We start from the raw sequence: 16,616 nt of genomic DNA, 5'->3' as shown, positions 1-16,616 counted from the left end.
CTATGCTAGTGCCCAAATAGACACCCCTTCTTGGCAAAAGTTTTTCCTTGATAATCGATAAACCTCAGACATGAAGTATAAATATTATTGACATGTCAAAAGAATGAATCACATAATGCAAGTGTAATAAGAAAAGAAAAACACTTTAATTAAATAAAAAAAAATATTTAAAAAGGGAGAAAAAAGAGAACCCTCACTTGTTTTCTTTTTTAGGTAATAAATAAGGTAATTATATTTTAAAGTTAAGAAGGCAATTAACATAATTTAACTTTTTCAAGTCAGGGAGTTCATACTTTTGATAGAGTGTAGACTTATTTTGTTTTCTTTTTCAATAAATAAGGTAAATAGATTTTTAAAGTTCAGAAGGCTATTAATGAAATTTATTTTTGAGATATAAAAATCATGCTTTTAATATAGTGTATATATATGTATATGTATCTATAATATGTGTATATATAATATAGATCAATAGATATATAAATAATAGACCTAGAACCAGATTTGCTTCTTCTATAGGATTTCAAAAAATTATAGTTAAACTTTAAGCATTTTAGGAAAATACATAAAGAATTTACATTAAATCAAATCTGGTACTTGGATTATGATTTCCAAAATCACAAATAAATAATTCACTTAAAAGCACAGAGTTGTCAACTGTCCCTGACTTCAACCATAATAATTTTGTGGCAAAAAAGAAAATGTCAACCTCCCCCCCCCCCCCCTAAAAAAACATCTAGCCCCCCCCCCCCCCCCATACTGCTAAGATTGCTCTTGCTGCTACTTGCGAAAAAAAGAAGAATGACAAAATACATGTATAGAAGCTTAAAGTTGCATTGCTATAGTGGGTAAATGTCCCACACTTGTTGGGGAATAGATTGGTGATCTGTTTGTATGGACTTCGACAATCTTCTACTCATAAGCTATCTTTTGAGGAGATGATTGTCCAAGGTCATATAAGGAGACCAGCTTGGACAATCATCCCCTCATTAGCTAGCTTTTTGGGTTGAGTTAGGCTCATATGACATATCTTGACATGGTAAGCTAACTTTTTGGATTGAGTTAGACTCATGTGTCATATCTTTATATAGTATCAGAGTCAGATCCATCATCGTTTGGACTTCCGGTTCATGCTGAGAGTTGGGCCTGGACGTGAATGGTGTGTTAGAGTTGGTAAAAGTTCCACATTAATTGGGGAATGAACCGATGGTTCTGCTTATATGGACTTGAACAATTCTCCATTTATAAGCTAATTTTTGGGGTTGAGTTAGACTTATATGTCATATCTTTACCGTTACTAAATGCTGAATAGATACTTCAACCTTCACACTTCCATCCCCTTTCCTCCGTCCAAAGTTTTCAAAAAATAAAAAGTAGCAAAATCCTTAATTTTGAAAAACAAAGAGAAATGTCAGATGTGAAGACTCCCACCAAAATACAGTATATCCCTCCTCAAATTTAAATTAAAATAAAAGCTTGAAATTAATGAGTTCCAAGATTTGGATAAGCACTTAAATTTGAGGAGAGATATAAAGTCTAACATTTTAGTGAGTTCCAAGATCCTTAAGAAGATTATTTAAACGGGTAATGCTAAATGGCTAAAAAATTTGACCAAAATTTTAAAAAATCTATAATATTTTTTTTATTTTAAAATAAACAAATCTTTTTTTCATTTTTTAATTAAAAGGAATTAAAGTTAAAAAAGTAAAAAATGTTTAAAAAGGTAAAATAACATAGGTAAAATGCTATTTTGACCAAATTCTGGCCAAATTTTCTGGCCAAAAGGATTTTCATCGATTCAAAACGGATATAGTTTAACATTTTCCTTTGGATATCAAAATTGAAGAATTTTTACTCTCATTTTATTTATTATTATTTCCATTCGTTAGGAAATAATAAATGCATGCTAATTTAGAAAGGTAAACTGTTTAATAATTTGCCTAAGATGTCTCTTCATATTTAGGAAAAAATCAAAAAATTGTTAGAGCTTAATAATCAAAAGATTTATCAAAAAAGTAAAATATTTAATAACTTTCTAAAATCTATCCTCTTATTTGGAAAAAAAACTCAAAAAAGTGTTTGAGCTTAATACTTAATAGTCAAAGGATTTATTAGAAAGATAGAATGTTTAATAACTTGCCTAAGTTCTCTCCTCATATAAAAAATATTGTTTGAGCTTAAGAATTAAAAAAAATTATTAGAAAAGAAAAATGTTTAATAACTTGTCTAAATTTTCTCCTCATATTCAGAAAAAAAAAAAATTGTTTGAGCTTAACAATCAAAAAAATTATTTGAGTTTGGTTTTGAACATCGTAGCAAGGTAAATAGTTCAATCACGTAAACTCTCACTTAACATAAAGATGAGAGAAATTTATAATGCATATGGTTATGTCTTGAAGCAATCTAAAATGTTTTTTCGAAAAAATACCATATAATAAAACGAATAATTAAATGATTCTTTGATTAACAGCCGAAGCCAAAAAGTTATATTTATTTATATCTTTATTCGACTTTTAAATTTACCAAAATAGTCAATATATAAGTTTTAAAAAATTATTTTCAACTTATAATTGCAGAAGGGTAATCATAAACTCCTATTGCTCATCTACATAGTGATCTCTAGTTAGCTTATTTTTTAAGTAATATCAAATTTTTAAAATTGATTCATTTTTTTTCTTTTGTAGTTTCTGTGAAAGAGAACACCCCTTACCTCATTTTGAAACGGTGATGAATTGCATGATATTTAATCAATTGCCGCTAAATATTTTTACGACAATATTAATAAATATATTATCGCTAAAAACTTCTTTTGTTGTTGAGGTGGTTCAAAACTCTTTTAAATGTGTTCCTCTAATTTGGGTGGTGACAATACGACACGTAAATCCATCACCACTATAGAAACACAAAAATCAAAAGCAAACACTACAAACATCATCCTTATATTAACTGTGATGAAGCTAGAATTTTTATTAAGGGGTTCAAATCTAAAAAAATAAATACACAATTAATTAAAGGAGGTTCGATATCTACTATATATACATAAAAAATAATTTTAACCATATATAAATAGTATTATTTTCCGCCAAAAGAGGTTCGACCTAACAGTAGGTTGGCTCCGCCCCTGCTTATATATAGTTATTTGTCACGATCCAAATGTTCATGCTCCCTCCACATAAAGAAATAAATCAAAGTAACTTTACAAACGGATAAATTTAATTAAAAGATCTTTCCACTAATATTTGTCTCTCACTAAAAGTTAATTCTACGAATTTCATTGTTAAATTGTTCGTAACTTAAGTAATTTTTCAATAATTCATCACTTAATTAATAAGATTAGCATCAAAGTTAACTACTTTTGGTGTCCCAATTTATGTGACATTTTTCGTTTTCAAAATCAAACAGTTTACGTTTGACTAGAAAGTTACGCATGAAATCTTCAAAAAAAATAAAAATAGAATTTATATATTTATAAACTACGTAAAAAGTAGTATAAGTAAGCATAATTAATAATTTAAAACATTTAAAAGATATATAAAAAATTTACGATCGTAGATATATAAATGTTTTTGTTTCTTTCTACGAATAAATTATTAAGGCATATATTGTGGAGGAACATTTTCTGAGAATAAGCATCATTCTTTCTCTGATATATTCCATGTCTTTTTGCATGCATCAAATGTTCATCTTCGATCTTAACCGGTATATATTACATGAAACTAGAGGGTTGCCGTACCATTCACATTATTATCCAGTCAAAGTTCACTTTATTTGAATTTTTAAATAAGATTGAAGTTTTTTAAATATATACTTTTCAATTTTCATATATTTAATTAGTCAAAATGTTTTTTAAAAATACTTTCTTTTAAGATAACAAGTTTTTTAAAAAATTCTTATTGGCTAAAAAAGAAAAGTTATGCCTTCGTTCAAGTAAGAAAAAGATAGACGACTCGCAGATCTGATACATTAAGCTTTCAATATGATTTGAGGAAGGGCTGAAACTCAATTTTATCCTTCATTTCTATAAAAGATTACTTTTACAATTCGAACTCATGACTTATTAATTACTCCATACAACAATAACTTTATCGATTACGTCAAACATAATACTAGTAGTCCGTGAAAAATAAGTATGGGGTAAAAGTTTTTTAATTAGTCAACAATCTCACTATTAAGTGTAGGTCCCCCGTTTCCTATGGAAAAGCTTTTTGTCGACCAATCTACTTTACGGGAGAAATCGACTGGCATTTTATAAAGCTCTAGGCCTTTTAGTTTAGTTAATTCCACGAGGATTAAGATTACTTAATTAAAAGTCAAGTGCTAAACTAAAAGACACATAAAGTAAGTCCACTTTTCCCTCAATATAATGTTACCAACAACTAGCGGTGGAGTCAGAATTCTCATTGAAATGTTCAAAATTCAAAAAAGCCAACACACTAATAAGCAATAAGCGGTTCAACATATATTAAAAGGGACAACCCGATACACTAAAATTTCAGCTATGCACAAGGTCTGGAAAAGGGCCCGGCCATAAGGGCCTATTGTACGCAGTTTTACCTTACATTTCTGTCAGAGACTATTTTTTCAAGGCTTACCAATTCAACATGGTCACATGATAGCAACTTTACCAATTCAACATATATATAACCATGTATAAACAGTTTACCATCTTGGCTCTATCTAGCTTCGCCCCGACCAACAACTAGTACTCATAGTTGGTTCAAGATAGATAGTTCAGTGGACAAGATTTTCTGGCTGGAAATAAGAAAACAATTCCCACAAAATGTAATCCATTTGCAATTTTTAAAATAGGGATATAATTTATGAAAAAAGATGAAAATTCCAAGAAGAGATTTTAATTAAGGAAAAGTAACAAAACACACATAAAATTTGTGGTGGTTTTGAGGGAAGTGAACAAAATTAGCCTAGGTAGGATGTTTTCTTAATATAATGACTAATACTAAAAATTGATACATGTTCACTTTAATTTGTTCTTTCTTGGACTTATGATGAAGCTGTCAGCAGAGAAATTAGCTAGAGCTAGCTAGCCAGTCAGTTCATGTTGTTCCATTGCTTGTGTCCAGGAGTCCATTTTGGGCATTTAGGGCTAAAGTATTTCGACATGACTCGTGAATTCAATAGTTCAATAATGGGTGCAAATTTCACACACCGCGGTGTCTTGTACTGATTTATTGAAGCACCTAAGCTTATAGCATAGTCCATGAGCTTATCAAATGTCCCAATTTCCACAATCCTGATTTCAAGAGGGCCTATGGATTTGTCAGAGGCACGCCCTTGGCGATAGACGCTGTTTAAGGACTCTTCAATTGTGAGACAACAGTCTTCAAAGACTGATGGATGGACCGGGGTTGAGCCATTCACGTTGATTTCCCAGAATAAGACGTAGTGGCCTGGAATTGTGGTCGTGTCCGCGTAGCTAGTGTACTCAGTCACATGTGCATCAAATGGCATCAAGTGACTCACTGCATTTTTCATGGCATTTTGTAGCTCAACTTCATCAGTCTTGTCAGAATCAATGCTCAAAACTACGTTTTTCCTGCAAATGAAGTTGAATTGAGGCGCGTTGTTTTTGAAGCCAGCAACTCGTAGCACATCACCAACCCTGTATCGATAGAGTCCTGAAAATCGACAATCATATTAATTAAACTAAGCTTTGCAAAAATGTGCAACAAAATAAAGTAGTATCACATATATTTACCAGCATATGTGGTAACAACAAGCTCGTACTCCTGACCAATCTTGACATCAACTAAATCCACCAACGTTTGTTTTTCTTTCTCATTGAGTGATTTGGGCGCGGAGATAGAATCCATTACACCATTATTCCTATAAATTGGCAAGAACTCGAAGTAACACATAGTCGGAATAAGGGTATACGCAACATCTTCAGGCTTGCAAAGGGGGTTAAGATTGACACCAAAATAGCATTCAGAGGAAGCATACATAGTGCATACAAGAGATAGTCCATTGCTGTAATAATCAAGAGTTGGTATATACTGCGACATAGTTCCGGTCACAATAACATCAACATACTTGGTATTAGGCCACAGCCTAGTAATAATCCCTTGCCATGATTTTTTGCTACATTCAGCCTCAATGAAATCAGCCAAATCAGGATCTGGTTTAAGTATTTTCATAACAGCCTCTCTCACTGATGAATCAGTAATCAATTCAGTATTCATGATACCAGATCGAATATCACTACAAAGAAGGGACCAGTGCTTCTCTAAGAAGCGGATGGCGCGGATGAAGCCAGAGGCAAAAACCGCGCCAACACGAAGGACTTGTGCATTTTGGCTGAGTCCACAGAGCATTTGGGAATACATGCTCTGGTATGAATCAGGGCAGAGAATAGCTTCATTTGGGCTAGTATAGTTTGTGTAAGGGTCAGGACGTCTGTTCTTGAAATGAGGGCTCTTGTAATAACTTGTTAAAACAGGACGAGCTAATAGTCCTCCCGGGGTCTTAGATTCAGATTTTACGAAGAGAAAGTACATTCCTTTGCCCGTCTCCAAATCCGGAACAAAATGGCTCATCACAGGCATCAGAAGACTATAAAGCAGCGATCGTCTTCCAAGCTCTTCCTCTGTTGTTGGCATCAATTTTCTCTCCCCTCCTGACGTACCAGAACTGCGTATACAAAAAATCTCATTTAGTAATACAAAACAACTAATATGTATCCAAAATGCCAGAATTGACATATGGAAATATGTCATTCACTACAAAAACAACAAGTATGTAAAAATAACAAAATTGACATATGGAAATATGTCATTCACCGTAAAAACAACATGTAAAAATAACAAAATCCAGAAGAATTATACTCCCTCTGTCCCAATTTATGTAACACATTTTGGATTTCGAGATTCAAACAAATCTATCTTTGACCGTAATTTTTTCATATATCTTTGAATTATTTTGAACTATCAATTATTGAAACTTATAGTATTTTTTATGTAGTTTACAAATATATAAATTTCATTTTAAAAAATTAAAGATTCCATGAGCAAATTCTTGGTCAAACTTAAACTGTTTGACTCTCAAAAAGCGAAATGTGTCACATAAATTGGGACAGAGAGAGTAATAAAAATGAGAACATTCAAACCTCGTCAAGAATTCAGAGACGGGTTGGGAGCAGAAGATGGGAGATTTATCACCACTCGCAATGCGGTTGATATCATGCTGAATATCTTCATAAGTGATAACAGGCATAACTTTTTTGAAAGTCTCTCTATCAGTATTGTCATTAAGATTACCATAGCGCTTCAAGTACTCGACGTTAGAATTTCGAGAAAGTATTTCAGCAAGGACTCTCTTTTGGACCTCATCAGCTTTGGTGGTAACTTCTTCAATGAAATGAAGAGTTTTCTTGTTTTCTTCTGCAACAATAAAATTGTTGGCTTTTGGGGAATTCTTTGGTGCCTCAGGCATTGTTAATGTAATGACTAAAGAAAAGAGTATAGGATGGCTTTAGGCAAGAGTTGTTATCAAAGGGAAACTGATTTTTTGGTGTGGGGGTTGATGAATCAGAGAGGGCTTTATATAGAGAAAGTGTTTGGTCACGGTGGGCTCTGTTCCAAAAACTATAGTGTATTTAAAAGAAAATCTTTCTTTCCGTGTTATCTGTATTGGATTCCGACTAAAAGCTTGTTTCCGAAAATGTTTGTTTTTTTTTCTAAAAAGTTCTTATTTTTGAAAAGTGAGGTGTTGAATAGGAGAAATTGTTTTTCGGAAGGTAGGTCTTGAATACACAGATATTAGTAATGTAGAGATTAGTTATGATGTAGGACTAACTCTGATATTACATATGTAGGGATTTGTTATTTATGCATTAATTATACATATATTAGTTATTCCACCTTCTATCATGTATAAAATAATACATAGATTCTCACGTAACTTATACATGTATTAATTATGCGAATTGTAAATCGAGACATTGTACTAATTTTATACATGGATAATTTACCTCTTAACTAATTTTAACTCATGCAAGATTTAATACTTGTATAACTCACATCCAATCTAACTATCAAATGATCCCTAAATTATTGGTCAAACACAATTTGTTTCTCACCAAAAGTATTTTTCTAAAAGCATTTTTGGAAAAGTCATTTTTCACTATAATTTGATTTTAGAAGTTTGGTCAAACAGGTTATAATTAGGAGAATTGATTTTTTAGGTCACTTTTAATTTTATTTTTACAATCAATATTTATTTTTACACATAAGAGATCTGAACCTATATATTCATTTTATATAAATGGCCAAAAGATCTTAATTGCTTACTAATTTCAAATTTGCAGTGCATAAGGCTCATTAAAAAAAAGTTTTGTAGTATAACTTTTTTATACTCAAAACAAAGAAACTAAAACTTTAATTTTTTTTAAAAAGTGAAGGTATTATATTTATCCAGCCACCATTCTTGCCCCTTTAAATCTTTTTTTCTATCACAATATATAGGTGGTTACGGAAGTTGCAATGTTGATAATTAAACTCATTATATTTGGGGTTTAATTTGCTTTTTATTATTGACATGGCAACTAAAGAAATTGGAAAGGATGATTTATTCATTCCATTAATAGAAGTTTAATAAGAAAAAGACTCTCTAATATTTTGAGAAAGAGAATAGTTTGTTTGATCACGAATTAGGTGGGAAAATAACCTTCTTTCTTTCGAAGCAAAATTTGTTAAAATATAACCGAAAACATTATACAACTTAGAATCGTGTTAAATGATTACTCCACTTAAAAAATTTACTAATAAAGTAATTTTCTGTTTTTGGCTACTTTGAAATGTTAAAGAAAATGATCTCATTAAGGAAAATATATTTTATCAAAGAAAGTTTCAAATGTAAAAACTACAGGTACTAATTATGGACCAAACTTCTTTTCTTTAATTATAATTTATAAGTATCTCAAGTCTTATATTTTATTATTTATTTTAATTCTGTAAAATAATTCAGAAAAGGGATTTTCCACATTTTTCACCAGAAATAAATCAAACACTTTCATTGAAAATCGTTTTCATCCGTACGATCGATGTAATGGATGATGTTTATCACAAACAAGGTATCTAATTAACATTAGCTTAATTATATTTTAATTCAATTAGATAATTGAATCTTTTGACTACAAATGGATTCGTTATTTGTGTCCCAATTACTTTTAGTAACTTAAAAAGTGAATAGCATATTGGTTCTCACCCATAGTACTATTATTTATACCTTTTCACAAGATTCTTCTTACTAGCTATTCGCTAAGGAGGGTGTAGAGATTGAGTATGAAAATAAAGGGTTAATAAATTATCGAGCATAAATATATTTTCTCCAAATCAGGAGTATTATATTTTCTTTACTTTATCTTTAGTACCATCTGATTGTTTCTTTCATTTTGTTTATCTTATTGTTTTGTTATAGTTACGGAGCACGCGAATTTTATTGAATCTTATCTACTAGTCAATTTAGTCTTAGATCCGCCATAAGATTTTGTCAGTTGTGATCACAAAATATGCATATACCACTTAAGCTAGCTTGGATAATTTTACAAATGCACACACCATTATCAAAAAACCATTATTTTTCCATGTTTCTTCCTTCAACATTAAATGTGCAATGTTCAAAGTAGATAGATACAACATTCAAAGTGAAAATAAATAAAAGTGAAGGAAGAAATTGCCATTTTTCCCATTGAGTAAATGGTGGAAGATGGCTACGCAAAGGGACAACATACGTGTTAGAGAGTGAATGCATGTGGTTATTTGGGGTACTAGTTTCTTACTCAAACACCTCTCTCTCTCTTGTTGCTTTACGTTGTTAAATACTATTGTATACGTAACTCAATATATTTATAATAAAATAATATTTATATGTTGTTTTAACAATATATAACACATATACATATCGAGTACAAAGACTTTGGAAGGATCCAGCGGAATTTTAATATAAATAGTCAAACAAATTTATTTTTTAATCGATATATACATGTGTATCATGGAGATAAAGGTGAATAGAGTAAATAAAATACATCAGGGTTAGGCCAAAAAAGAAAGATGTTGGAAGAATTTTGATACTTTAGAAATTATAACCTAACCTTGTTTGACTGTGCATCATAATGAAAGAGACTATTAATCGAAATTAGATAGTTTTGGATTTAGTAGGTGCTAATTTTGTTTCAATTTATATAACTAATATGATCTTAAATATTTGAATCAGTCAAAGTAATATTTAATGTGTGGTTATACTACTTATGGAAACTTTATAGTCTTAAACTTGTTATAGCATACATTTGTATGTTTGTAGGCAGAGGTAAATCAAATATTTAAAATTATGAATTTCTAGCTATTTCAAATTCGAAAAAAAAAAATACTCTCTACTATTGGGAGGGCAACTTAATTTTAGCAACTTTAATATCTGCCACTACTGGATCAAACATTTACTTTGCAAGGCCAGCGGAGGACTTCGGGTTACACAACTTAGGTGGACAAATTTATATGTATAAATATAAAATGTAAGCGTAAAACAATTTTTCATATTTAATTGAGTAAAAGATTAATTCCTTATAATTATATTTCTTAATAGTAATGTTACCATGAATATATCCTTGGAAATGAAAATTAGTTCAAAGTTCTTTAATAATAATATCACAAATTTGTCTTTAATTATTCTTCGTATCACTTTTTCAAATATTTGAAACATTATGTGTACGTCAATATTCGGTGACTTTACGCTTATAAAAGTATTCTTAGTAAGAACCCCAAAATCTCATGATAAATTAAGTTCAATTCTTAGTTTGTTATAAAAAAAAAATTACAAATATACTATATTTTTTCCCATGTCAATATGTCCTTGCCAAAACAACCGTCACCTAGTTTTAAATATTCATCTGTCATGTGTGTTTAATTTGCTTCAATATCATTGCCACAACATGCATCCCTCCCCTAGTTGTCCATGCAAGTTTTCTAACTTTTTTTGTGTTTTTTTTCACTTACGGATCTGGTACCTTCGAACACTCAATTATATCTTGATTCGCTTCGAAAAATTTCATATTTAAAGGTAAATCACTCTTTAATAAAAATAATTTTATACCTAAATAGACTCAAATTCAAAACATTTGATTAAACGCTAAAGTATATTAACCATGGACAAGTAGACAAGCTTACATGACCAATAATTTATGAAATATAGATAGGAGTATTAATTGATCTTGACTTCACATTTATTTTCATTGGAAATGCCAGTGGTGAGGAAACTTTTTTTTTAATAAAATAAAATTGGAAGTCAAAGAGAAGGGGGTGCACCAAATTAAAGCAAGTAGGACCACACTCAAGTGGGAAGCTTAGTGCTTGGTGTTGGTGACAATGTGAGTATGTGAGTTGAGGATTTTCTGGGAATGTTTTTATATTATATATACAAACAGAAGAATGTGTAGAAATACGTTACTATATTTCAATTATTCTTATTTTAATTACCATATGATAGAATTGTGTATGTATTAGAGGGAGACAGAGACGGTGATTCAAATCCTAGACAGTTGACTTCTTTCTCAACTCTTGAGATATTGTCTTTTTTCTTTTCCTCATGTAACGTATTAATCTATCGTTCGCTACACGTATTAAAGTATGACATATTGTAAAATATATTTCTGAGATGGTGCTTCAATTAGGATATATTCCCCCATTTACAAAGGATTGGCACCGGTTTGAAACTAAATTTTTTAATTGAGAGTGGAATTATCTCAACCATTCCACTACGATTCGAGATATTGTTATATTCGAAAAAATAATAATTTGTGTATATAGTAGCAATCGGTACGTGACACATAAAATAGGGAAAGAATATCCATAATGGTTCCCATTGATCGAATGTCCCGAACGAAGACTAACCAGTTAGCTTGACCTCGACTCATTACCGGGTAAACTAGATGGTCGTTATAGGAGAAAAGTGTAGAAACTTGTGATTCGAAGTCAATAAAAAACTTGTGTCCCAAAGATAAAATAAATGAATAAAAGGATAAATACGTTAGATATATTCGTACGAGGTCCTACAAATTACAGTAGAATATTAGTTGGATGTGTAACGATATTTTTAGATAGAGCATTTTTTAGGGCTTAGAATGAAGCTTTTCTATTGGTTAATGTATTGCTTATTGCCAATAAATAGTAATCAACATACTGGTAAAGGGTTGAACACATATATTCTTGTGCTTCAAACTTTTTATATTTAACTAAGTCGATCTTAATTATCAAGCATTTTTATATTAATTTGTCTTCGAATTTAAGACCGGCTATATAATTACATCTTCAGATCTAGTTCAAATATCAAGTAACTATATTCTACTGTATCATTCGATTCGATTACATTTCATTATCTTTTTTATTAAATTCATTTAAAAACATATTTAATTTTTAATATATACTAATCAACGAGTCAAATTAAGATACGTGTTTTTTACCACATAACACATTCTATTGAACTGTTTCCCCATAAACAATTGTCAATATGTCTTTTATGAATTTATCATCTTGAGGACAAATTAAATAAAAAGTTTAAAAAGAACAAATAAGGGAAATTAAGTAGCTCAAATAACTTTTGAATGAGTCATTTATTAAAAATCTAATTCATATTAATTCGTTTAAATTTAATCTAACCTACTTATTTGATATCACGCAGAGTCAATAGGGAAGCATTTGATGTGCAAGTGGCTCAAAAATAATCTAAAATTATGTTGGTGCATGACCTATGATTCAAAGTATTGTAGCTATTATAAGAAACTACATGTTTGGAGATCTTGTTGGCGCACGAGCAAATTAAAGGAACCGCACACAACTAACACCTAGAAATTACGTACTATACTTCCCAACCATTTTAATTTATGTTTTAGTCCAATAAATTTGAGCTAAAATAAGCATAGTCTTAACAAAAAAAAAAGAAAAAGAATAAACTAATTATAAATGTATTTGCCTTAAAATGCTTTATTTAGACCGGGGGTTTATTGAAAATATTTTTTCTATCCATAAGGTTAGGTTAATGTACGTATATACCTATTCTTCCTGACTTTATTTGTGATATTACGCAATTGCAATGACAAATTGAAGTATTTAGTGGGAATTAGTCTTTAGTCTTCTTGTAGTATGGTGTCAACATACAATTTTAGAAAATATATACATAAAATACTTGATTTTACTGAGAGACCACGAATATATTCTATTATTGTTATTTAAATAAATGATCTATACAAAGTTCTAATACAGCTCTTAATAATTATTATTGATTTGGGAGTGAGATAAAATGTAATATTTTACCCTTGTGATTAATATTAATTCAAAACCTTAAGGGGCTGTTTAGTTACGGGTTATAATTGCAATAATTAATTATGCACAAACTTAGGTAGGATTTAGGTATTCATGTGCTTATTTCTTTTTTGGTCTCATATAAAATAATTAATACGTATATTCTCTCATAACTAATGCATATTTATTAATTATGAGGGATTGTAATTAAATTAGTAATAAAACATAAATTTTGTGTGCTGAATTTTACAAATAACAACTAAAATGCTAATGCTGCCTAACATAATACTAATTTAAATAATACATAAATAATTCACTTTGTAACCAACAACATGCCTAAACGACTTGTAAAAAAGTTTTTTTTTTTTTTGGTTTTTCACCCGATGTCTGGTACCCACATTGAAGGTCTACTAAACTTGAATTCGCGCCGAAAAATTTCACATTAAAAAATAAAACGCTTCATAATAAAGGTGACTCTGTACCGAGGGAGCTTGCATTAGTATTAATTAATTCTTACTTAATTAGCAGACCAATTATGTGGTCCCTCAATTTATGTTTCCATTACACTATATCATTGATTAACAAAGTCGTATAAATTTCATTTTCTATTTACCTTTTGTACTTAAAGGAGTAATTGCTGCATCGTTAAGTCAGGATCCTGCTTAAATACTGTGACATTCTTTTCCTTAAACCATGATTAATTATTTAAGATTAATTAGTACTAGACTTCACTTTTATTGACTTTTGTAGATTCAGATCTACACAAATCTTATTTACACACTAATAAAGTCTTTAGTAAATATGTGTGTGCGTGTTGTAGGGTTGTGGGGGAGGGGGTAGAAATTTAATTGGATTTTAATCTTTGAGGTTTAAGGTTTTAGGTAAGCATCGGTTGGTTTGGATAATTAAGAATAGAGTAATCTTATTATATTATTGGTTAAACCATTATCGAAATCATAAAATTAAAAACCGAATCAATAACCAAATTTTTTTACAAGATCATTTGAAAACTGTTAACTCAATAATTCAATATCAATAAATAAAAAGGAAATTTCATAAATAACAAAGAGATTAAACTTAATACAAGTCTCCTTAGCTATCGTTTGACTAATTATTTGCTATGAGTATTTCCGTTTGTATAATTCGTTTGTCAATATACCATATACAAATTATGTATTTATACATTTAGAATATAATTAGGAACCAAATTATATAAATTCTGAATTTATACTATTAGAAGTCGAATTATATAAATTATGGACGTAGGCCATGATATTATGATGGTAAGTTAGTGGCGAATAGTAATTTAACTAAACTATAATAATGCTAACTAATTAACAAGTATATATTTTCTTATTCACGTAATTCTCCCATAAATAAATCATATTTTTCAATTAAACTGATTTTTGCACCCTCTAATCTTATCTTGTGTCCCAAATTGATGTTTAGCTTGCATTATTTTTTAAGAAAGGTCGTTTCAAAATTACATCGTACATATAAAGCTTTCATATGATGCAATTTAATAATTAAAAAAATGTATATAAAACGAGGAAAAGGGAATATAATAACTAAATAAACAGTGTGAACCATTAAATCAAATCGCTAATCGAAAGTATGAACCATTAAATCAAATATCCTCACCTTTCTTTTCGTTTTGCCTTTTGCTTTTATGGATAATGGTGACTATAGCCCTTTCTATTGGTGCCTAGCTAGGGTGGGATTCTCTCTTATTTTTCTATGTGTTTATCCACGACGGATTGCACTACTAGAAAATATGAAATTAATTATAAAATTTACGGAAAAGGGATAAATGTACCCCTGAACTATCGTAAATGGTATACAGATACCCTTCGTCATATTTTTGGGGCATTGATGCCCCTGCCGTCCAAAAACTAGAGCATATATACCCTTTATACTAACGGACATACACGTGTCATAATCTTATCCACCAATTCAACATTTATTAAATATCATATCGATGGATAAGATTACGATACGTATTCTTATTTAGGCTTCCATTAGAGTGAAGGGCATATATGCTCTAGTTTTGGACGGCAGGGGCACCAATGTCCCAAAAATATGATGGTGGGCATCTGTATACCATTTACCATAGTTCAAGGATATATTTGTCTTTTTTCCCTAAAATTTATGATAATATTCAGCGAATCCTTTGTTAAATATTTTTTAGTTAATTAATTTCTTTTATTATCTGTTCTTAATTTGTATTGAAATGAGTAATTAATATGATTTTTTGTTGTTTAGTATACGAAATTTTATTTGTCGTTAATTCCTCGGCTTCTAACATTAGTGTTGAGGTCTATTCTTTTATCTTTTTTCTGTGTAGAATTGTCCTTATACTATTGTTCTTTACTACTATGACTTTCAAATAGAACTACTTTTCTTTCAATTATTCTGTCACTCTTAGTAACTTACTGTAGCCACTAACCATTATAGGTTATGATGTGATAGTAAGTGGGGATTAGGGGTGTGTATCGGTTGGTTCAATTCGATTTGATTTTTAGGTATTATTGGTTTGATTTATTGGTTTTTTATTTTTAAATACGTTAAATTAATAACCAAATTAATAAGATATTTTTTATCGATTTTCGGTTTATCGGTTTTGATTCTTAACAGTTCGATTTTCGATTTAACTAATAAGAAAATGTTTATAATCAAATAGTATATGACTTCTCTAACAAATTTGACGCGACAAAATAATAATGTAACTTTACAAATGCTCATAAAATAGAAACAATAATAACTAACATGAAATGAACTATACAAGTGTAACACAAAGAGAAATTAAAAGAAGTAGGGTTTTTACTTTAGGTTTTGACATTTTGTATAATGTGAAGCTGTAAACTCAAAGTCAATGTGAATTGTGAATCGAAGGCTAAAGGGCAAAGACAGTAACTAGTAAGGTATTGAGATTAATATTAAATATTTATGTACAAGTAAAAGAAGTAAATTACTACAGTCCTAATGAGTTATCGGTTTACCCAATAACCCAGCATTAAAAACCAATATCGAACTGATAACCCAGTATTTTTTTTATAAAACCATTAAAAACATGTTAACCCAATAGCTATGAACCAATAACACTTTTTTCGGTTCGATTTTTGCACACCCCTAATAAGGTTCGGAGTGGAGTGGTAATTTGTAAGAAAATATAATATTTAAATCGAAGTTATTGAATAGAATAAAACTTGCAATTGGTCTCTAACTCTGCCACCATAATGTCAAATGCAAAATAAGTAATAAAATTTATCTAATTATAAATCATCATTAAAAAAGAAAAAGTTTTGAAATAAA

At 29.9% G+C, this 16,616-nt stretch overlaps 1 protein-coding gene across 1 annotated transcript; it reads right to left on the bottom strand.

The window, feature by feature from the left end:
- Window positions 1-4,830: 4,830 nt before the first annotated feature.
- On the bottom strand, window positions 4,831-7,526 carry LOC102584145 (indole-3-acetic acid-amido synthetase GH3.6). The gene is made up of 3 exons (XM_006363449.2): window positions 7,121-7,526; window positions 5,714-6,645; window positions 4,831-5,633 (listed from the first exon to the last, which is right to left on the bottom strand). Exons 1-3 carry the CDS (start codon window positions 7,444-7,446, stop codon window positions 5,047-5,049), a joined length of 1,845 nt encoding a protein of 614 aa, XP_006363511.1. The 5' UTR covers window positions 7,447-7,526; the 3' UTR covers window positions 4,831-5,046.
- Window positions 7,527-16,616: the final 9,090 nt, after the last annotated feature.

This window comes from Solanum tuberosum, unplaced genomic scaffold (assembly GCF_000226075.1).
Source record: "Solanum tuberosum cultivar DM 1-3 516 R44 unplaced genomic scaffold, SolTub_3.0 scf00440, whole genome shotgun sequence".
Classification (NCBI taxonomy): domain Eukaryota; kingdom Viridiplantae; phylum Streptophyta; class Magnoliopsida; order Solanales; family Solanaceae; genus Solanum; species Solanum tuberosum.
The sequence above is the reverse complement of the archived record's forward strand: the minus strand, read 5'-3'. Positions and strand labels throughout refer to the sequence as shown.

Coding starts and splice junctions, on each gene's coding strand:
- LOC102584145 (XM_006363449.2), bottom strand. CDS start 7,446: ATGCCTGAGGCACCAAAGAATTCCCCAAAAGCCAACAATTTTATTGTT. Junction 6,646..7,120: donor GTCTCTGAATTCTTGACGAG/GTTTGAATGTTC, acceptor TTGTATACGCAG/TTCTGGTACGTCAGGAGGGG. Junction 5,634..5,713: donor TGTTGTTACCACATATGCTG/GTAAATATATGT, acceptor GTCGATTTTCAG/GACTCTATCGATACAGGGTT.